General features: G+C 44.0%; 1 protein-coding gene across 1 annotated transcript in view; it reads left to right on the forward strand.

Moving 5' to 3' along the window:
- The first annotated feature begins 2,529 nt into the window (after positions 1-2,529).
- The window catches only part of LOC144687603 (ADP-ribose pyrophosphatase, mitochondrial-like), a 33,904-nt gene continuing 12,935 nt past the window's right edge, over positions 2,530-23,498 (forward strand). Inside the window, exons 1-2 of the mRNA XM_078553940.1 lie at positions 2,530-2,627; positions 15,356-15,601. Coding sequence (XP_078410066.1) covers positions 2,596-2,627; positions 15,356-15,601 — 278 coding nt within the window. The 5' untranslated portion in view covers positions 2,530-2,595. The remainder of the gene's footprint in view (positions 2,628-15,355; positions 15,602-23,498) is intronic.

Raw genomic sequence — 23,498 nt, forward strand, 5'->3', positions numbered from 1 at the left:
AATCCCTTCAAGTGTCTGAACAACCTCCTTTTTCACCATGACCTGGGCAGCATCTTCTTCCTTGGTAAAGAGAGATGCAAAGTATTAATTTAAGACCTCAGGCATGCCCCCTGCCTCCATGCATAAATTCCCTTTTTGGGCCCTAATCAGTCCCACACCTCCTTTTACTATATTAATGCCTATTAAAGACTTTGGGATTCCCTTTTATGTTAGCTTCCAGTCTCTCTTCATACTCTCTCTTTGCTTTTCTTATTTGTTTTTTTCATTTCCCCTCTGCACCTTCTCTGTCACTATCTATAGCTCCAGACTACAGCATGTATGTAAAAGTGTTTGTTGCCACAGTAACTCAAACTCCCTGAGTGATCTGTAACTGACCGCCACATGGCTATTTATAATGGAAAGTTGACATTGTAATTGAGACCTATCTCAGAGAAGTGAATGGTTAGGAACTTAATATTCCTGCCAATAAGGTATTCAGTAAAGGTACGGATGGGAACAAAGGAGGGCTGTGGAAATACTGATAAAATAAACTATTATAGAACTGGAGATGGATGATGCAGTTGAGGGGTCAAAGCTAGCAGCTATTTGGTTAGAATGAAGGACAGTCGAGGAACTATTATGCCACTGGGTGTATATTACAGACCAGAAAAAAGTGGAAATGAGATTGAGGAGAAAATTTCCAGGAAAATGCAAAAACTACTTAGTAGTGACAATGAAAGATTTCATTTATCCTAACATAGACTGGGAAAGTAAAAGTGTAAAGGGCAAAGAGAGTGAGGAATTCCTGAAATGTGTACAAGAGAACTTCTTATCAGTGTGTTTCCAGCCAGTGAGGAAGGATGCAGTGCTGGATATAGTTCTGGGCAATGCAATGTGATAAAATGGTGTGTTTCAATTAGAGAATGTTGGGGAATAGTGATCATAATATCAAGTTTAGAATAGCTTTGAAAAAGCACAAAGTACAATCAAGCTTAAAAATACTTAACTGGAGGAGGGTAACTTCAGTGAGTTGAAACAAGATCTGACCCACATGGACTGGAATCAAACATTGATAGGCAGAACAGCAATGGAACAATACAAGGCCTTCAAAGAGGAGACTGTCCAGGTATGAAACAGACACATGTCTATGAGGGGGGACGAAAGGGCATCCAAAGCTACAGCTCTTTGAATGACTAAACATACAGGGGCTAAAATGAGAGAGAAAAAGGAGGCTTATGACAATTGTAAAGTTCATAATACAGTAAGGAAAGCAACCTAAATTTAGAAAGTACAGAGGAGCTCTAGAGAATAAGAAGGACAAAGAGAGAGTATGAGAATAGATTAGGGGCTAACAGAAAAGGGAACCCAAAAGTCTTTCATTAATTTATAAGAAGTCAAAGGAAGGGTGCCATCAATTAGGAACCAAAGAAGGAATCTTGTGGAGGCAGAGGTTCTGGCTGAGGTTTGTACACTAGAGAAGAGGATGCTGCCAATGTAGCAGCAAAGGAAGAGGCAGTAGAGATATTGTATAGGAAAAAATAGATAGAAAGAGGAGGTACTTAAAAGGCTGGCAGTAATTAAAGTAGAAAAGTCACATCTAGATGAGATGCAGCCTAAGTTACTGAGGGAAGTAAGCATTGAAAGAAGACTATTTATCCATACTCTCTGCTTCATGTTTGCTAACCAATCCTTTATCCATGCAAATGTGTTGCCCCCTACACCATGTTCTCTTATCTTGTACCATCTCTAAACCTTTGATGTGACACCTTTTGGAAATCGAAGTACACCACATATACAGGCTCCCCTTTATCCACCTTGCTTGTTACTTCCTCAAAAAACTTCTAATAAATGAGTTAAACACAATTTCCCTGTCATAAAACCATGTTGATTCTGCCTGATCCTTTACCTACCCTGCTATAGTTGATTCTTTTATTGAGTAATTGAATGATGCAGCCCAGAAGAACATTTTTCAGCCCATCACTGGCTAGACCAGCACTTATTGCCCATCCATAATTGACCTTGTTCAAGGTCAAAAAACATTGCTATGGGTCTGGAGTCACATGAAGGCCAGAGCAGGTAACTCTTTCAGAGACAGCAGATTTCCTTAGTGAACCAAATGGGTTCTTACGACAATTAATTCCATTTTTAAAAATTCAAACCCCACCATTTGCTGTAGTGGGATTCGAACATCAGTCGCCAAGGTATTCTCCGGGATCACCACGCCAGCGATGACACCACTGCCTCCCCCTAATGTTTTAAATATATCGAAAAATTGTCCCAAGAGCCGTCATTAACAATTTACAAAAGAGGCAAGAAAAATATTGCTGATGCGGCAACTCGGAAACCCCGAAAAATCTGGAAGCATTGTAACCCCAGAAACTGCCAGAGTGTCTGGAAAAATTTTTGTCCGTTAGTTGGCTGCATTTAAATATCCACCCCCCCACCCCAAGCCTCGACTGCGTGTTCATTGAGCGCAGTCCACACTGTCAAACCCGACTCCGCTGCTAGGCGGAAAGATGGCTGCCAATTCATCACGGGGGCGGGGGCCGCTGAGCATGCGCAGAATGTCGTAAAGGCTAGTAAAGGTAATTGGTTACCGAGGAAACGAACACCCGGATGTGGTACAGACTAGGAAAGGCGGTTAGCAGGTAATGCCCTTGTTTAACTGGGAAAGAGAAGGGGGATAAAGAGACAGGGGGAGAGAGAGGGACTGGAATCGAGAGAGAGAGAGTGGGACTGGAATAAGAGAGAGAGAGAGAGAGTGGGACTGGAATAGATGGAGAGAAAGCAGAAGAGAGAGAGAAATAGAGAGTGTGGAAGAGGGAGGGAGGGACTGGAACGGGGAGAGGAGGGTGGGACTGGAACGGGGAGAGGAGGGTGGGACTGGAACGGGGAGAGGGTGAGAGATGTTAAAACAGTGAGACTCAAGTTGGAGTAAGGGTAAAATGAAAACAAGGGTCCATACTCTCTTTAGTTAAGATATTTCTCAGGAGTTCAGTCCCATGATTTGCACATCATGTGCCAAGTGGTAAATCCTTGACACTCCTGGCGGTCTAGATGACCGTGTGTGCAGGAGGTGCCTCTAACTGGGGCAATTTGAGTTCCGGGTTTTGGAGCTTGAGTGGCAAATGGTTTGTGGATTGCACATTCCAGGATGTGGTCACCCCCCAGGTTAAAGAAGTGCAAGCAATGAGGGAAAGGGTGACTGCCAGATAGAAGAAGGGGACTAGGCAGGTAGTCAGGGAATCCTCCGAGTGCATTTCACTCGCAAATTGTTTTTTGACCTTGGAAAACAGTGAGAGTGAAGGTTCCTCCGTGGAGGCCAACTAGAGCCAAGGCCATGGCACTAGGTGGCCCAGCTGCTCAGGAGGTGAGGAAGAAGTGTGGAAGGGCAATAGTGGTAGGGAATTCATTAGTGAGGGGAGTAGACAGGCACATCTGTGGCTGTAGATGTGACTCCAGGATGGTATGTTGCCTCCTGGGTGCCAGGGTCAAGGATGTCACAGAACATCTACAGGGCTTTCTGAACGAGGAGGGGAAAAGTCAGAGGTCATGGTCCATGTTGGGTCCAATGACATAGGAAGAAAGAGAAATGAGGACCTGCAAGCAGACTTTAAGGAGTTAGGACATTGAAAAGCAGGACTTCAAAGGTAGTAATCTCCAGATTATTCCCGGCGCCATGCAGTAGTGAGTATAGAAACAGAAGGATAGAGCAGATGAGTACATGGCTGGAGAGATGATGCAGTAGGAAGGGCTTTAGATTCCTAGGGCACTGGGATCGTTTCTGGGGGAGGTGGGACCTGTATAAATTGGACAGATTACATCTGAACAGGAACGGGACCAACATCCTCATGGGGAGGTTTGATTATGTTGTTGGGGCAGATTTAAACTAGATCAGCAGGGGGATGGGATCCTGAAAAGTAGTTCAGAGGGGAGAGAAGCTGAGATGGAATTAGAAGTTAAAACGCGAGTAAACTGAGTCTGGAAGGTAGAGGAATCATAGGCTAGATAAGAAAGTAGTGAGTTTATCAAGGCCAAATGGAATATATTTTAATGCAAGGAGCCTGAGGAATAATACAGACGAGCTGAGGGCACAGATGGGCATGTGGGAGTATGATATCATAGCTATGACCAAGACTTGGCTAAAAGAAGGGCAAGATTGGCAGCTCAACATTCCTAGTTATAGGGTATTCAGACGAGATAGGAGGATAGAAGAGGAGTGGGGGGTCAAGGAATCAATTATAGCAGTGAGGAGCGATGATATCTTGGAAGGATCATCAAATGAGGCCATATGGGTAGAAGTAAAAAACACAAAAAGGGCAAACATGCTGTTTGGTGTGTGTTATAGGCCTCCAAACAGTCAGGGAGAGATAGAGGATCAAATATGTAATTAAATTTCAGAGAAGTGTAAGAACAATAAGGCAGTAATTGTAGGGGATTTTAACTACCCAAATATTAACTGCGATAGTTTGTATGCAAGGTAGGGAGAGAGCAAAATTCTTAAGTTGCATGCGGGAGAACTTTTTTAGCCAGTATGTAGAAAGCCCAACAAGGGAGGGGGCAGTTCTGGACCTAATATTTGGAATTGAGCCTGGGCAGCTGGAAGGCGTATCAGTAGGGGAGCAGGAGATAGTGACCAAAACTCCGTTAGATTTAGGATAGTTATGGAAAAGGATAAGGTTGGGCCGGGAATAAAAGTTCTAAACTGGGGAAAGGCTAATTTTACTAAGATGAGATACGATTTGGCCCAAGTGGACTGGGAGCAGCTACTTGCAGATAAAGCTGTGTCGGAGCAGTGGGAGGCATTCAAGGAGGAAATAGCGAGATAACAGAGCCGTAAAGACAAAGGGGGGGACCAAGTCCAGAGAACCCTCGATGTCAAGGGACATAAAGGTTAGGGTTAAGAAAAAAAGAGAAGCTTATGGCAGATACAGAGGGCTCAATACGGCAGAGTCCCTAGAGGAGTATAAAGTGCAGAGAGGAACTTAAAAAGGAAATTAGGAAAGCTAAGAGAGTACGTGAGAAAGCATTGGTGGGTAGAATAAAGGAAAGCCCAAAGGGTTTTTTAAAAAAAATATATAAAGAACAAGAGAATAACTAGGGAAATTGTGGGGCCATAGAGGTAATCTATGTGTGGACCCGGAAGACATAAGTACAGTCCTGAATGGAATACTTTGCGTCGGTCTTCACAATGGAAAAGGACAATGCAGATATAGAGATCAGAGTGGAGGTCTGTGAAATATTAGAGGAAATTAACTGAGTGAGAGGAGGTTCCAGCGGGTTTAGCGGCCTTAAAAGTGGATAAATCCACAGGCCTGGATGAGATGTATCTCAGGCTGTTGAGAGAGGCAAGGGAAGAGATATCAGGGGCCCTGGCAGTAATTTTCAAATCCTCTCTGGCCAGAGGTGAGGTGCCAGAAGACTGGAGGACTGCTAACATTGTCCCATTATTAAAAATGGGACAAAGGGATAGACCAGGAAATTACAGGCCAGTCAGTCTAACCTTGATGGCGGGGAAGCTACTGGAAAGAATTCTGAAGGACAGAATATATCTGCAGTTGGAGAGACACGGATTAATCAGGGATGGTCAGCATGGATTTGTTAAGGGATGGTCGTGTTTGACAAATTTGATCGAATTTTTTGAGGAGGTAACCAAGAGTTTTGACGAAAGTAATGCATTTGATGTGGCCTACATGGACTTCAGCAAGAGATGAGCGTGAGGCCGGGCTCAAGAGATGAGTGGGCGAGTGAGGCCGGGCTCGAGAGATGAGAGGGCGAGTGAGGCCTTGCTCATGAAAGAGTGTTATGACTGATGTGGTTGGTAAAGCGGAGTTATTTTAAAAATCCCAGAGGGAAACTTTAAACAACTGTCATAGCCTATAATCTTAAGTGTTAAGTTTGAGATGCGACTCTAAATTCAGGAATCAGACCGCTAGTTCTCGAGCTTTTACATTAAACTAAATGATACATTTTATTAATTTACACAGGTTAAAAATATATATACACATGGCTACAAATTACTACTATCATAACTTTTAACAAATTCCCAAGCTAAGGCATCAGCAACCCATAGACTTAACCAAACACCAGGCAAAGCATTTTCACCTTATGAATTCAAAATGAGGTTCTTTTCACTGGAGCCAGTTGGGGGCTTGCAGCTGCCTTTTGATCTTACATTGCCTCTGCCTGCACACCTGAAAACCACTGAAGTTATACCTACCACCACTGATTGAATTCAAATTCTCTTCATCTCACCAGCCTCTTTGAACTTTATCTTTTAGCAATGAAACCCCTTTTCATAGTACCAATTTTATTAGTAATATAAAGATATGGCTTGGTAGCTGCTAGAAAAATCAAGTTTTCACCCCACCTCTTGAATGCTCTATTCAAAAAAGCAAATGCACACCATCTCTCTTACATATCAAACTAGTACATATCAAAGCACCAGACTAGCTGTCTTTAACCCAATTAAGATATGCCTGCAGATTAAACCTCTATTTTAAAAGAAAAATATTTTCCAAAATATTATGTACGTTAATAGCTTCATGACATCCCCCTCCTTATCAAAAAATGAACCATCATAATTCTAAAAGATGGCTTCATTTTATTAACCCATCTCACACTATCTCCTATACTCATTACACTATTACATTACGAGATGCAAGCATTAACATAATATATATATATATAACACAAAACAAAAATACCTGGAACAACTCAGCAGGTCTGGCAGCATCTGTGGAGAGGAACACAGTTAATGTTTTGAGTCCGTATGACCCTTCAACAGAACTAAATAAAAATAGAAAAGAGGTGAAATATAAGTTGGTTTAAGGGGGAGGGGGGGACAAGAAGAGCTGGTTAGAGGGCCAGTGATAGGTGGAGATAACCAAAGGATGTCACAGACAAAAGGAAAAAGAGGTGTTGAAGGTGGTGATATCTAAAGGAATGTGCTAATTAAGGGTAGACAGCAGGACAAGCAAGGTACAGATAGCCCTAGTGGGGGTGGGGTGGGGGGAAGGGATCGAAATAGGCTGAAAGGTAGAGATAAAACAATGGATGGAAATACACTTAAAAATAATGGAAGTAGGTGGGAAAAGAAAAATCTATATAAATTATTGGAAAAAACAAAAAGGAGGGGGAAAATCGGAAAGGGGGTGGGGATGGAGGAGAGAGTTCATGATCTAAAATTGTTGAACTCAATATTCAGTCCGGAAGGCTGTAAAGTGCCTATTCGGAAAATGAGGTGCTGTTCCTCCAGTTTGCGTTGAGCTTCACTGGAACAATGCAGCAAGCCAAGGACGGGCATGAGAGTGTTGAAATGGCAAGCGACAGGGAGGTCTGGGTAATGCGGACAGACTGAAGGTGTTCTGCAAAGCGGTCACCCAGTCTGTGTTTGGTCTCTCCAACGTAGAGGAAATCGCATTGGGAGCAACGAATGCAGTAGACTAAGTTAAAGGAAGTGCAAGTGAAATGCTGCTTCACTTGAAAGGAGGGTTTGGGCCCTTGGACGGTGAGGAGAGGGGAAGTAAAGGGGCAGGTGTTGCACCTTCTGCGGTCGCATGGGAAGGTGCCGTGGGAGGGGGTTGAGGTGTAGGGGGTGATGGAGGAGTGGACCAGGGTGTCTCGGAGAGAACGATCCCTATGGAATGCCGCCGGGGGGGGTGAAGGGAAGATGTGTTTGGTGGTGGCATCATGCTGGAGTTGGAAATGGCGGAGGATGATCCTTTGAATGCGGAAGCTGGTGGGGTGATAAGTGAGGACAAGGGGGACCCTATCATGTTTCTGGGAGGGAGAAGGAGGTGTGAGGGCAGATGCGCGAGAGGTGGGCCGGACACGGTTGAGGGCCCTGTCAACCACCCTGGGTGGAAAACCTCGGTTAAGGAATAAGGGGGACACGTCAGAGGAACTGTTTTTGAAGGTAACGTCATCAGAACAGATGCGACGGAGGCGAAGGAACTGAGAGAATGGGATGGAGTCCTTACAGGAAGCGGGGTGTGAGGAGCTGTAGTCGAGGTAGCTGTGGGAGTCGGTAGGCTTGTAACGGATATTGGTGGACAGTCTGTCACTAGAAATTGAGACAGAGAGGTCAAGAAAGGGAAGGGAAGTGTCCGAGATGGACCATGTGAAAATGATGGAGGGGTGGAAATTGGAAGCAAAATTAATAAATTTTTCCAGGTCCAGATGAGAGCAGGAAGCAGCACCGAAGTAATCATCGATGTACCGGAGAAAGTGTTGTGGGAGGGGGCCGGACTAGGACTGGAACAAGGAATGTTCCACATACCCCATAAAGAGACAGGCATAGCTGGGGCCCATGCGGGTACCCATAGCCACACCTTTTATTTGGAGGAAGTCACCTTTTATTTGGAGGAAGTGAGAGGAGTTTAAGGAGAAATTGTTCAGTGTGAGAACAAGTTCAGCCAGATGGAGGAGAGTAGTGGTGGATGGGGACTGTTCGGGCCTCTGTTCGAGGAAGAAGCGGAGAGCCATCAGGGGTTGGAGGTGTAGAGGGATTGGATCTTCCTTCCACAGCTTCCAACCTGATAGTCTCCCAACCTCGGACGGCCCGCTTCTACCTCCTACCCAAAATCCACAAACAGGACTGTCCCGGCAGACTGAGCGTGTCAGCCTGTTCCTGCCCCACTGAACTCATTTCTTGCTATCTTGACTCTATTCTCTCTCACCTTGTCCAGTCCCTTCCCACCTACATCCATTATTCCTCTGACACCCAACATCACATCAACAATTTCAGGTTCCCTAGCCCCAACCGCCTCGTCTTCACCATGGACGTCCAATCCCTCTACACCTCCATCCCTCACCAGGATGGTCTGATTGCTCTCCGCTTCTTCCTCGAACAGAGGCCTGAACAATCCCCATCCACAACTACTCTCTTCCGTCTGGCTGAACCTGTTCTCACACTGAACAATTTCTCCTTAAACTCCTCTCACTTCCTCCAAATAAAAGGTGTGGCTATGGGTACCCGCATGGGCCCCAGCTATGCCTGTCTCTTTATGGGGTATGTGGAACATTCCTTGTTCCAGTCCTGCTCCGGCCCCCTCCCACAACACTTTCTCCAGTACATCGATGATTACTTCGGTGCTGCTTCATGCTCTCGTCTGGACCTGGAAAAATTTATTAATTTTGCTTCCAATTTCCACCCTTCCATCATTTTCACATGGTCCATCTCTGACACTTCCCTCCCCTTCCTTGACCTCTCTGTCACAATTTCTGGTGATAGACTGTCCACCAATATCCATTACAAGCCTACCGACTCCCACAGCTACCTCGACTACAGCTCCTCACATCCCACTTCCTGTAAGGACTCCATCCCATTCTCTCAGTTCCTTCGCCTCCGTCGCATCTGTTCTGATGATGTCACTTTCAAAAACAGTTCCTCTGACATGTCCTCCTTCATCCTTAACCGAGGGTGGTTGACAGGGCCCTCAACTGTGTCTGGCCCATCTCTCGCACATCCGCCCTCACACCTTCTTCTCCCTCCCAGAAACATGATAGGGTCCCCCTTGTCCTCACTTATCACCCCACCAGCCTCCGCATTCAAAGGATCATCCTCCGCCAACTCCAGCATGATGCCACCACCAAACACATCTTCCCTTCACCCCCCTCCCCCCGGCGGCATTCCGCAGGGATCGTTCCCTCCGAGACACCCTGGTCCACTCCTCCATCACCTCCTACACCTCAACCCCCTCCCACGGCACCTTCCCATGCAACCGCAGAAGGTGCAACACCTGCCCCTTTACTTCCCCTCTCCTCACCGTCCAAGGGCCCAAACAATCCTTTCAAGTGAAGCAGCATTTCACTTGCATTTCCCTTAACTTAGTCTACTGCATTCGTTGCTCCCAATGCGGTTTCCTCTACATCGGAGAGACCAAACGTAGACTGGGTGACTGCTTTGCAGAACACCGGTCTGTCCGCAAGCATTACCCAGACCTCCTTGTCACTTGCCATTTCAACACTCCACCCTGCTCTCATGCCCACATGTCCGTCCTTGGCTTGCTGCCTTGTTCCAGTGAAGCTCAACGCAAACTGGAGGAACAGCACCTCATCTTCCGACTAGGCACTTTACAGCCTTCTGGACTGAATATTGAGTTCAACAATTTTAGATCATGAACTCTCTCCTCCATCCCCATCCCCTTTCCGATTTTCCCCCTCTTTGTTTTTTCCAATAATTTATATAGATTTTTCTTTTCCCACCTACTTCCATTATTTTTAAGTGTATTTCCATCCATTGTTTTATCTCTACCTTTCAGCCTATTTCGATCCCTTCCCCCCACCCCACCCCCACTAGGGCTATCTGTACCTTGCTCGTCCTGCTTTCTACCCTTAATTAGCACATTCCTTTAGATATCACCACCTTCAACACCCTTTTGTCTGTGACATCTTTTGGTTATCTCCACCTATCACTGGCCCTCTAACCAACTCTTCTTGTCCCACCCCGCCCCCCCCCCCCCCCCAAAAAATTATATTTCACCTCTTTTCTATTTTTACTTAGTTCTGTTGAAGGGTCATACGGACTCGAAACGTTAACTGTGCTCGTCTCCTCAGATGCTGCCAGACCTGCTGAGTTGTTCCAGGTATTTTTGTTTTTGTTATGGATTTCCAGCATCCGCAGTTTTTTGCTTTTATAATTTTATATATATATATATATATATATATATATACACACACACACAAGCCCTTGGTATCAACAGAAATCACTCCAGTTCAGTGTCGAGGTTTCTTTTAAATGACCCAATTTCCTTTAAGCTTTAAACTCTTGATATTGCTGGAAGAGAAAATCTGTTCCCAGATGCATTATGTATAATACATAGATTAAATGGTTGTAACAATAGGCTCCATCTGAAAAGCCATGCACTTTTGTCATGAAATTTGTCCAGAAACTTCAAAGGGTTATGGTCTCTACAAACGATTGTTTCTGATGAATTATTTGCAGCATAAATTTCAAAATGCTGCAATGCTAACCCCAAATAAGCTTTCTGATATAACTGTTTTAATTGCAAATCATTTTTCTGTAATTCCACTAACCTCTTTGAGTTAAACACTTCAACTGAACTGACCTGCATTCTTTTCTCCTGAACAATGTCATCAAATACAGTGCCAGCTAATTGGATTTTGACACCTTCTTCTTGCCTTTGAACTGTCTGCTCAATCTTGTTTATTTTGTTCTTCCCGATGGGCCTTTGATCTGGTTATAACACAATCAGGAAACAAACCAGGATGTTCCTTCTGTAGCACTTCTGTTGAAAACACTTCTATAGGCTGCTCAACTACCACAGACATTACCCACATTTGCAATCCAGCTATATCATTACCCAGAACAAGTTGAACTCCTGCAATGGGCAATTTTTCCACCACTCCAACTATAACTTCTTCATTCTTCCATTTGCTCTTTAAATTTACCTTCCACAACGGAATAGATTTAGCATCTCCATGAACCCCACTTCTCCTTCTCCTCCAGCGCTCCCTCTGAACAACAAATATCACTATCCCACAATATTAAGGATTGACTGGCCCCTGTGTTTCTTAATATTTTAACATCTTTACCTACTCCACCCTGTGTACATGGAAAGACTTTCCCTTCACATGCAAAGTCTTTAAACATTTCTGTAACCTGCTTAGAATTCTCTTGAGTTAGCTATGAACACATTCCCACTACTTTACCTTTCACTGATTCTCCCTATTTCATTTGTACACAAACTACTGGTTTCTCCTGTGCCGGAACCACAGAACCCACAGTACTTTTACTTCCAGAGCTTTCCTGTACCCTAATAATTCCTACAGATTTTTCCTGCAACCTCCAACACACTCACTTCGTGTGTCCCACTTTATTACAATGAAAACACCTCAATTTTCAAATGTTACTTCCAATTTCAACACCCCTTTTATTCTGAGAAAAACCTCCTGGGAACTTCCAGATACTCCTCCTCTTCCCTGACTACCTACCTGCTTTCCTTTTACCTTCCCACTTTTCATCCTTTTCCAATTTGAAAGGGTGACAGAAAAAAGGTTTAGCTCTATGAACTAACTCATAATCATCAGCTATCTCTGCTGCTTGTCTTACAGAATCAACCCTCTGTTCCTCCACATGAGTTCTAACTACCGAAGGGATTGAATCTTTAAATTCTTCCAAAAGAATGACTTCCCTAAGAGCTGCATATGTTGTCTCTATTTTTAACGCCCATATCCACTGGTCAAAATTACTTTGTTTTACTCTTTCAGACTCAATATAAGTTTGCCCAGGGTGTTTTCTCATATTCCTAAATTTCTGCCTGTATGCTTCAGGAACCAACTCATATGCAGTCAAAATAACTTTTTTCACCACATCATAATTCACCGACACTTCTCCTGAAAGTGAAGCATATACCTCAAGCCCCCTACCTAATAATTTAGATTGTAATAATAATGTCCTGTTTTCTTGTGGCCATTTCATCTGTTTAGCTAGCTTCTCAAATGAAATAAAGAATGCTTCAATATCTGTTTCCTCAAATTTTGGAGGAGCTTGTACAAATTTAAACATATCCCCACTGGGTCCTACTCTAGAAATAAATCCTTCCTCACCTACTGAAGTTTTTTTTCTAACTGCCAACATTTTCAGTTGGAATTCTCTTTCTCTTCCTCCTTCTCCATCTTCACAATTTCTAATTCCAGTTTAAAAGCCATTTCCCTGTCCTTTGCTTCTAATTCAAGCTTTTTCATTTGCAACTGAAGCCTCACTACCTCCAGCTGTGACTCACTAGTGTCAGGTTTCACTTCCAACTGTAGATGCTGTGCTATGCTTTTAACTATATCAGATTTCCTAGCTCCTACAGGTAACCCCAATAGTAACTTATCTGCCAACTCTGTTCGCTTACTTTTGGTTATTCTCTCCAGCCCAATTAGAGTTATGTCTTCTACTCCCAGACAAGTCTTAGCAATTGCCAAAGCCATCTTGCAGTCTCACCACTTCTAAAATACCTCACCAACTCCTGAATTCAAAGAGCCTCTCATATTCATACTCACTTAATGATTAATCATTTCCTAACCAATCGAGGAATTAGAAATATAAGTAATCCCGGCACAGCCCCCAATTATTATGACTGATGTGGTTGGTAAAGCAGAGTTATTTAAAAATCCCATTTGTCATAACCTATCATTTTAAGTGTTATGTTTGAGAAGCGACCTTAAATTCAGGAATCAGACCGCTAGTTCTCAAGGTTTTACATTAACTAAATGAAACATTTTATTAATCTACACAGGGTTAAAAGTATATATACATATAGCTACAAATTACTACTATCAAAACTTTTAACAAATTCCCAAACTAATCTCCATTAAGGCAGCAGCATCCCATAGACTTAACCAAACACCAGGCAAAGTATTTTCACCTTACAAATTTAAAATGAGGTTCTTTTCACTGTGGAGCCAGTTGGAGGCTTGCAGCTGCCTTTTGATCTTACATTGCCTCTGCCTGCACACCCACAAGCTACTCAAGTTATACCTACCACCACTGATTGAATTCAAATTCTCATTGTCTCACCAGCCTCTTTGAACTTTATCTGTTAACAATGAAACACCATTCATAGTACCAATTTTATTAGTAATATAAACATATTGCTTAGCTGCTAGAAAAGCGTCAAGTTTTCACCCCACTTCTTGAATATTCTATTCAAAAAAGCAAATGCACGCTATCTCTTACGTATCAAAACTAGTACACATCAAAGCACCCAGACTAGCTGTCTTTAATCCAGTTAAGACATATCCGCAGATTAAACCTCTATTTTAAAAGAAAAATATTTTCCAAAATATATACATTAATAGCTTAATGACCGAGAGCGAGCGAGGCCGGGCTCGAGAGATGAGAGAGCGAGTGAGGCCGGGCTAGAGAGACTGGGATAGAGAGAATGGGATAGAGAGAGTGAGATCGTGTGAGATGGATAAACAAGGAAGATGACATAGAGAGAGGGAAATTGGGTTAAAGTGAGCAAAGCATGGGGAGACTGGGATAGAGGTGGAGATAGAGTGCATCCTAATTAAAGAGAAAGCTGCCCAGCGAGCCTGGTGTAGATAGTGAGAGAAATTTGGAAAATCAAGAGAATGAGTGAAGTCTGAAGATATTCTGAAAGGGCCAGTGAATAAGACTAATAACTGGGAATTGAGACAGAGAGGTCAAGGAAGGGAAGTGTCAGAGATGGACCATGTGAAAATGATGGAGGGGTGGAGATTGGAAGCAAAATTAATAAATTTTTCCAGGTCCCGACGAGAGCATGAAGCAGCACCGAAGTAATCATCGATGTACCAGAGAAAGAGTTGTGGGAGGGGGCCGGAGTAGGACTGGAACAAGGAATGTTCCGACTCTTCCGACTCATCTTCTGACTAGGCACTTTACAGCCTTCCGGACTGAATATTGAATTCAACAATTTTAGATCTTGAACTCCCTCCCCCATCCCCACCCCCTTTCCGTTTCTTCCCCCTCCCTTTTGTTTTTTCCAATAATTTATATAGATTTTTCTTTTCCCACCTATTTCCATTATTTTTAAATCTATACCTGTAATGCCCTGTCAGTCTTTCCACCCCACCCCCGCTAGAGCTATACCTTGAGTGTCCTGCCATCCATTCTTAATTAGCACATTTTCTTAGATAATATCACCACCTTTTACACGTCTTTGTTCCTTTGTCTGTGACATCTTTTGATTATCCGCTCCTATCACTGCTTGCTTGTCCCTACAACCACCCCCCCAACTTCTCTCTCCCCCCACCCCCCAACCTTAAACCAGCGTATATTTCACCCCTTTCCTAACTTTACTCAGTTCTGCTGAAGGGTCATGAAGACTCGAAACGCCAACTCTTTTCTTCTCCGCCGATGCTGCCAGACCTGCTGAGTTTTTCCAGGTAATTCTGTTTTTGTTTTGGATTTCCAGCATCCGCAGTAGTTTTTTGTTAAAAACTGGGAAACTTGACTCATACAGGGAGGAGCCTAGAACTCATGATTAATTTCTAGAAGATATATTTTTTGATGATTGAATGAGTAATCCTGTATGAGAACTGTTTTCCAATGCGGAATCAAGGTGATGTCTCTCTGTTTTACTGACTAAGCCACACCTAATCAGTTGTTGTCGGTTACAGTGATGTCTCCCCTACTCCCCATTCTGTCATTGCTGGTGAGAGGGAGCTAACTGTCCACTAGTCTAGATGTGAAGTGTTTGTTGCCAGCCTAACATTGTAATGTCATTTCAGGAGGCTTACTATGTTAAAATTTTCATTTAATACCTTGAAACATTAATTACAGGCAATATTAAAATATACCTAATTTTAAAATGTTTGAAATTTATGCCAATTCATGGAATACAGCATGCCTTTAAGTGTCAGTGACTCTGTTTTGCAGGTTGGCTGCAGTCCGACTATCCCAACACCTTCCTCTATTCAAGTTTGGGCTTGTGCTGCCCATGGATTTTCACAAGTGCCTCCATGTGAAGGCACGCAGTGAGGTGTACCCAGGTTCTGAAATCCAGCGTTTCCCTGTCCCTGATGAAAAGGTGGACTGGGCAGTGCCATGGGTAGATTATAAGCCAGTCGACTACACTGCCCCCTCACTGTTCAGGCGACCTCCATGGGCGGACCCACCTTACAGGTACGCAGATGAAACGCATGTGATCTTACTCTCCAGTGGATAACCTGCACATGAAGCTACTTTTTTTTTGCAAAAATATACTTTATTCATAAAATATCTAAAAGAACATTACAAAACATTTCAAAATGGCTACCACAGTGCATTGATATTCAAGTTTTCTACATAGTCATGTTGCACTCTGAGGTGCTTCAATACAATTATGATACATATAATTACTGCATACATTCATTGTGAGTCATACAGCCCGAGGGGTCTATACAATTTCCAGCCCCTCAGTGCACTATGGCTGAAAAGTCTTAGACAGTGACCTTTCCCCATTGCGCCCCTGCAGCAGCTTCCCCAAGCTTTAGTGCGTCCCTCAGCACGTAGTCCTGGACCTTGGAATGTGCCAGTCTGCAACACTTGGTCAAGGACAGCTCTTTGCATTGGAAGACCAACAAGTTTCCGGCAGACCAAAGAGTTTCTTTCACCGAGTTGATGATCCTCCAGCTGCAGTTGATGTTTGTCTTGGTGTGTGTCCCTGGGAACAGCCCGTAGAGCACAGAGTCCTGTGTCACAACTGCTCCGGATGAACCTCGACAAAAACCACTGCATCTCCCTCCAGATCTTCTTTGCAAAGGCAAATTCCACAAGGAGGTGGACAACAGTCTCTTCACCACCACAACCACCTCGAGGGCAACATGCAGAGGGATGAGACTCCTGGCGTGTAGGAAGGATCTGACAGGGAGGGCTTTTCTCACCACCAGCCAAGTTATGTCTTGGTGCTTGTTTAAAAGTTCTGGTGGAGGCATTCTGCCAAATGACTTTGGCAGTCTGCTCGGGCAACAGTGCGACAAGATCCAACATCATCTTTTCCCGCAGGGCCTCTAGGACATTACTTGCAGACCACTGCCTGATGGACTTGTGGTCGAAGGTGTTTCTCTGCATAAATTTTTCCATGAGGGACTGGTAGTACGGCACAGTCCAACTACTTGGAGCATTCCACGGCAGCGTGGCCAGACCTACCCTTAGCAACACTGGGGACAGGTTGAACCACGGCACATAGTGACACTTGGTGTTTGAGTAATGAGGGTTTACGCACAGCTTGATGCAGCCACACTAAAATGTGGCCATCAAGATGAGGATGAGGTTGGGCATGTTTTTCCCCCCCTTTGTATAGAGGTTTGTACATTGTGTCCCTGCAAACACACACAATTTTTGACCTCCAGATAAAGTGGAAGATGGCTCAGATGATCACCACAGCGCAGGAGTGAGGAATGGGCCAGACCTGTGCCACATACAGCAACACCAAGAGTGCCTCGTACCTGATGACCAGGCTGTTACCCACAACGGAGAGGGATCGGTGCTCCTGCATGTCCTGGTCCCTCCGAACTGTATCCCCAGCACCATTGGTCAGTCTGACTTGACGGTGAAGGGGACAATGGATCGGTCAGCCCAGTCCTCGAAGAACATGGCTCTTGCCATGATTTACCTTGGCACCCGAGGCTTGTTCCAACTGGTCGCAGATGCTCATTAATCTGCGCACCGTCAGTGAATCCAAGCAGAAGACAGTAACATCGTTCATGTACAAGGAGGCTTTAACCTGCATGTTTCCACTGCCAGGGATTGAAACTCCTCATGCCCGAATCCTTCCTGATGGACTCAGCAAAGGGTTCTATGCAACACACAAACAGGACAGGAGAGAGAGGGCAGCCCTGCCTGACTCCAGATTTCATTGGAAAGAGTTCCAATTCCCACCCATGATTGAAATTGCGCTACAGATGTTTGCGTAGAGCAGTTGGATCCAGTTGTGGATTCCCTCCCCCAAACCCCATTTTGGAGAGCACATCCACCATGTAGGTGTGCGATACTCTGCCAAAGGTTTGGATAAACTGACTAAGGCCCTCGAGTACTTCAAGAAGAGTAAAACTCCTGGAAGCGATGGCTTACCGGCTGAATTGTATTCAACTCTGTGGGACTGGATCGGCCCAGACCTGCTGGAAGTGTAAGAGAGTATGCTTCTTGTCCTGGTCAAGGCTGATGAGGCAGGTGTCCATACCCCTGTCCTGCACATAGGCAATCGTATCCCTGAGTAGCACAAGACTGTCAGAGACCTTCCTGCCAGTTACAGCACAGGCCTGGTTAGGGTGGATCACCAACTCCAGAGCAGACTTGACCTGATTGGTGATGACCTTGGCCAGAATTTTATAGTTCACCTTCAACAGTGGAATGGGTGGCCAATTTCTACTTTCCTCCCTTTGCCCCTTCTGCTTGTAGATGAGGGTAATTATGCCTTTTCTTGAGGATTCTGACATGCTGCCAGCCAGAAGCATACTCTCATACACTTCCAGCAGGTCTGGGTCAATCCAGTCCCACAGAGCTGAATACAACTCAGCCGGTAAACCATCACTTACGGGAGTTTTACTCTTCTTGAAGTACTTGAGGGCATTAGTCAGTTTATTAGTGGTTTGTCCAGACTCTCCCATGTACTGTCATCTAAGACCTCCGTGATAGAGGACAGGAAGGGCAGGGAGGCTGTGCTGTCTGTGGGCTTCATGTCATACAATCTGGCATAAAAGGACTTGCTGATCCTCAATGTCAGACTGTGATGACTTTACAGAGCTGTCTTCTTCCTTCAGGCTGCTGATCAGAGCTCTCTCTCTCTATCTTTTGGAAGGAGAAACATGAACATGTCTCATCCCGCTCCACAGAGTGGACTCTAGACCGAAAGATGATCTTGGAGGCCTCTGAGGCAAAGAGTGAGGCTTGCTGCCTCTTGGAGGTCCTCCTTGACATCGATCTCCATCGACTGCAGCTGGAGCAGATTTGCATGCTTTTCTGGAGTCAGGACGTTTACCTCTGTTCCTTCCTAGCCTTCCATTAAGGGATCTGGACATGGTGTCCAGTCTGCTGTCGGTCCTGCCAGATCATCCAGCCGCATCGATGATGCAATTGAAGTCACCGCCTAGAATGACAGTCCTGGAAGTTGCCAGCAATGGGAGATGCTGAAGGACGGCCAGCCGCTCGCTGTTTTGAGCCGGGGCATACAAATTAATTAACTGGAGCGGAGCATTCTTGTACAATACATCTGCTATGAGGAAGCGCCTTCCGACCGCTTCCTTAACTTCAGAGATGTTGAAGTTGCCTCCCCACAACAGAATAACCAGGCTGGAGAAACGTGAGTCGTTTCCTTCCAACCAGATTGATGGCCCATAGGACCATCATCATGACCATTGCCTGTAGGAGCTGAACTGTGGTATCTCACACTCCTACAGAAACAGCAGGTCAGCTTTGACCTTGGCAAGGTAACCCAACACATCGTGGAGCTGCCTTTGACCTGGTCAATCATGCTCCTTCAATGCCTGTCTTTCATTGCCCAGCTACCTGTACTTGGTTTCACTCTCACCTATCCATCATGGCCAGAGCAGCTCCAACAACACCTCCTCTTCCCACCACTACACTATTACCCCTAGAAGCGCTCAACGATTTATCCTTGGCCCATTCATTTTTCTCATGACGTGCTGTCCCTCGGTGACATCTGGAGACATGGGCTCAGCTTTCACCTGCATGCTGATGACACCTAGTTGTACCTAGCATAGGAACAGGAGTAGACTATTTAACCCCTTGAGCCTGTTCCGTCATTCAATGAGATCGTAACAGAGCTGTGATCTACTTCCATACACCTGCCTTTGCTCCAATCGCTTAATACCTTTGGATGACAAAAGTCTATCAATCTCTGATTTAAAATTTACAATTGATCTAGCACCAATTGTTGTTTGCGGAAGAGTGTTCCAAACTACTACTACCTTTTGAGTGCAGAAGTAATTCCTGTCTTCATTCCTGAACAGTCTGACTCTAAATTGTCTTATTTGCCCCCTCGACCTGGAATCCCCAACCAGCGGAATTAGTTACTCTCTATCTGCCCTTTCTGTTCCTCTTAATATCCTGAAAACTTCAATCAAATTGCCTCTTATCTTCTAAATTCTGGGGAATATAACCCTAGTTGGTGTAATCTCTCTTTGCATTTATCCCTTGAAGTCCAGGTGTCATTTTGCTGAACATACGCTGTGGTGCCCAGAACCATTCACTTTACTCCAGGTGTGGTCTAGTGAGGGCCTTATATAGCTGAAGCATTGCTTCTCCCTCCCTGTATTCTAGTTCTCTGGGATGTAAAGACCAACATTCCAATAGCCTTTCAGATTATTTTCCATACTGGTTCATGAGATCTGTGTACCTGGGCTCCCAGGTTGGTTTTTTTGGACCTCCACTGTTTCTAGCGTTTTACCATTTTGGAAGTATCCTGTTTTGTAAGGTCGGAAATGGATGGCTTGACATTTACCCATGTCAAAATTCATTTGCCACAGTTATTAATGTGATCTATCAATATCTCTTTAATTTTCTAATTTCATTAACACAGCTTACAATGATGCTTACCTTTGCGTTATTGGCAAATTTGGATATGTGTCTTTCTATCTCATCGTCAAAGTCATTAATAAATGCAGTGAATAGTCGAGGTCCCAACAAAGATACTTGTGGAAACCACAAGTTGCATCCTGCCAATTAGAGTACCTGCCATTATCCCTACTCTCTATCTCCTGTCGCTCAGCTAATTTCCTAGCCATGTCCGTAATTTGCCTTCATTTCAATGGGCTTCAACTTTAGCTAACAGCCCTCTTCTGAGAGAATTAATCAAATGTCTTCTGGAAGACCATATCAGTAACATCCATAGACATTCCCCTGCCCAATAATTTAGTTACCACTTCATAAAATTCATATTTGTCAAACATGATCTACCCTACACAAATCCATGCTAGCTATCTCTAATTAACTGAAAATGTTCAAAGTGTTCAGTTACCCTATACTTAATTATAGACTCTAGTAATTTCCAGGCAACAGATACAACAGCAACTTATACAATGATGCCTACCTTGGCAAATTTGGACATGTGTCTTTCTATCTCATTATCAATAGCTCCCTGAACGTACTGAAATGTCCCAAGACAATTCCAGGAGCATTATAAAAAAAGTTATGAGACTAAATTGCATAAGGAGATATTAGGTCAGATGACCAAAAACTTGGTCAGAGAGGTAGGTTAAAGAAGGAAAGGGAGATAGTGAGGCGGAGAGCTGTAGGAAGGGAATTCTAGAGCTTGGGCCTAGGCAACTGAAGGCATGGCCACCAAATGGGGATGATTAAAATTAGGGATGCAGCAGAGGCCAGAATTAGAGTACCACCGATATCTTGGAGGATTGTGGGGCTGGAGGAGACTACAGAGATAAGGAGGGGTGAAGCCATGGAGAGATTTGAAAATAAGGATGAGAATTTTAAAACCAAGACACTGCTTGACCAGGAGCCAATGTAGGTCAGTGAACACAGGGTTGATAAGGGACTTGGTTGAGTTAAGAACCGGCACTGAGTTTTGAATGACCTCAAGTTTACGGAGGCTAGAATGTTGGAGACCAGCCAGAAGTGCGTTGGCATAGTCGAGTCTATATGTAACGAGGCACGATTTGAGGGTTTCAGCAGCGGATGAGTTGAGACAGCAGTGAAGTCAGACAATGCTAGGTTAACTGATCTATAATTCCATGGTTTTCCACTTGTCCACTCCCTCTATATTGTCAGACTGCTTGCTTGACATCCTTTTTTGTATGAGCTAAAATTTCCTCCAGCTAAAGTTCAAGAAGGCCAAAGCTATTATCTTTGGCCTCTGACATAAACTCTGTGCCTCAGCTACTGATTCCATTAACCTTCCTGACTCTGCAGTTGAACCAGACTGCACAACTTGCTGTCCTATTTGATCCTGAGCTGAACTTCCAACCCAATCTGCTCTCCATTACAAAGACCACCTACATTTACCTCTGGCACAGCAACTACTTCTGTCCACTTCAGCCCATCTGACATCCATAGGCTCTTCCAGATTCACCTGTTCCAATGCTGAAATTGATACACTTTTATTTGGTACGGCTATTAAGAGATATGGAACCCGGGGTGGGGGGGGTGCTTAAATGGAGCCAAGGTACAGACCAGCCATGGTCCAATTGAATACGCTCGAGAGACAGAATCATCTACTCCTATTCCTATGTTCCTAATGCTGTCCTGATTGGTCTCCCATTCTCCAGAGTCTGGAAACAGCTCATCGAAAACTCTGCTGCTTGTATCAGATCCTGCAAGTCCTGCTCATCCATCACCCTGTCCTCACTACTCTACATTGGCTTCTGGTTTCCCAGTGGCTCAAGCTTAAAATTGCCACCCTTGTTTTTAGCTCTCTTTGTGGCCTTGATGCTCCTTATTTCTGTCATTTCCAATAGCCCTACAGCCCCACTTCCTAGACAATCTCCTAACTCTGGCCTCTTAATCATTGATTGCTCTCTTTGCTGCACCACAGATGGCTGTGTTTTCAGTTACCTAAGCATCACACTCTGGAATTCCCTTCCTAAATCTTTTGCCTCTTCACCTCCCTCCTAAGTACATAAGGAATAGGAACAGGAGTAAGCCATATGGACCCTCGAACCTGCTCAATCATTCAGTAAGATCATGGCTGATCCTTGATCTTCAACTCCACTTTTCCATCCAATTCCCATATCCCTTAATTCTGCTAGAGTCCTAAAATATATCTCAGCTTTGAATATACTCAACAATTGAGCATCCACGACCCTCTGGGATAGAAAGTTCTGAAAATTCACAATCCTCTGAGTGAAGAAATTCCTCTTTATCTTAGTCGTAAATGAGATTTGGGTGTCCTCATAGAGGAAACTGAGAAAAGTACAGCAAGCAATTAGGAAGACAAAGGTTATATTGGCCTTCATTGCAAAAGGGTTTGAGTGAAAGAGTAAAGAAGTCTTCTGCAATTATATGGGACTTTGTTAAGACCATGCCTGGACTACTGTGTACAATTTACTCTCCTTACCTAACGAAGCATATACTTGCCTTGGAGGGAGTGGAATGAAAGTTCAGTAAATTGATTCCTGGGATGAAAAGGCAGTCCTATGAGGAGAGATTGAGTAGAATGGGCCTAAATTCTCGAGAATTGAGAAGAATGAGAGGGGATCTAATTGAAACGTATAAAATCCTTAAGAGGGATTGACAGGGTGGATAACTGAGAGGCTGTTTCCCCTGGCTGAACTAGTAAGTCATAGTCTCAGGATAGGTGGTCAGTAATTTAGGATTAAGACAGGGAGAAACTTCTTCACCCAAGATGGTTGTGAATCCCTCCAATTTTTGGAGAACTGTGGAAGCTCAGTCAGTGTATATTTTTGAGGTAGAGAGTGATAGATTGTTGGTGACTAATGGAATCAAGGGATATGGCGATAGAAGTGGAAAAAGGAGTTGATGTAGAAGTTCAGCTAAGATCTTACTGAATGGCAGAGCAGGCGCATGGGGTTGTGTGGCCTAATCCTCCTCATTTCTTGTTACTTCAGTTAAGAACATAGGAACATAAAACAAATATTTGCATTTATATAGTGCCTTTCAGAACCAGAGGCCATTTCAAAGCGCTTTACAACCAGTGAAGTACTTTTGAAGTAAAAACAAAAAATGATAGCAAGTTAGGCAGCATCTTTGCAGAGTTAAAGAGCTTGATAACTTTAAAAAAACAGAGATGAATTTCCCAGTGACCAATGCAAAGAATTGCACAGCAAGATTTCACATTTTAAGACTTTTACTATAACAAGCAAATGAAAATCGACATCGACTAAACTCCAGAAAAGGTATTCCCCGTGAACTACTTAACATAGCCGAAAACCCCATGACAGGTTTATACGTTACGCCTCACTTTCAGCAGAAATGTAGCCTTGTGATTAAAGTTCCAAGTTCCCCCTGGCTTTAACAGGATCTCTTCTCCCTGCCCAATCAGGATGAATCTTCAAATGTCCTTTTCAAAGAAATAATCTTCTGAGTATAATCGAATGGACTTTCAGTA

This window comes from Cetorhinus maximus, chromosome 12, assembly GCF_964194155.1.
Source record: "Cetorhinus maximus chromosome 12, sCetMax3.hap1.1, whole genome shotgun sequence".
Lineage (NCBI taxonomy): Eukaryota > Metazoa > Chordata > Chondrichthyes > Lamniformes > Cetorhinidae > Cetorhinus > Cetorhinus maximus.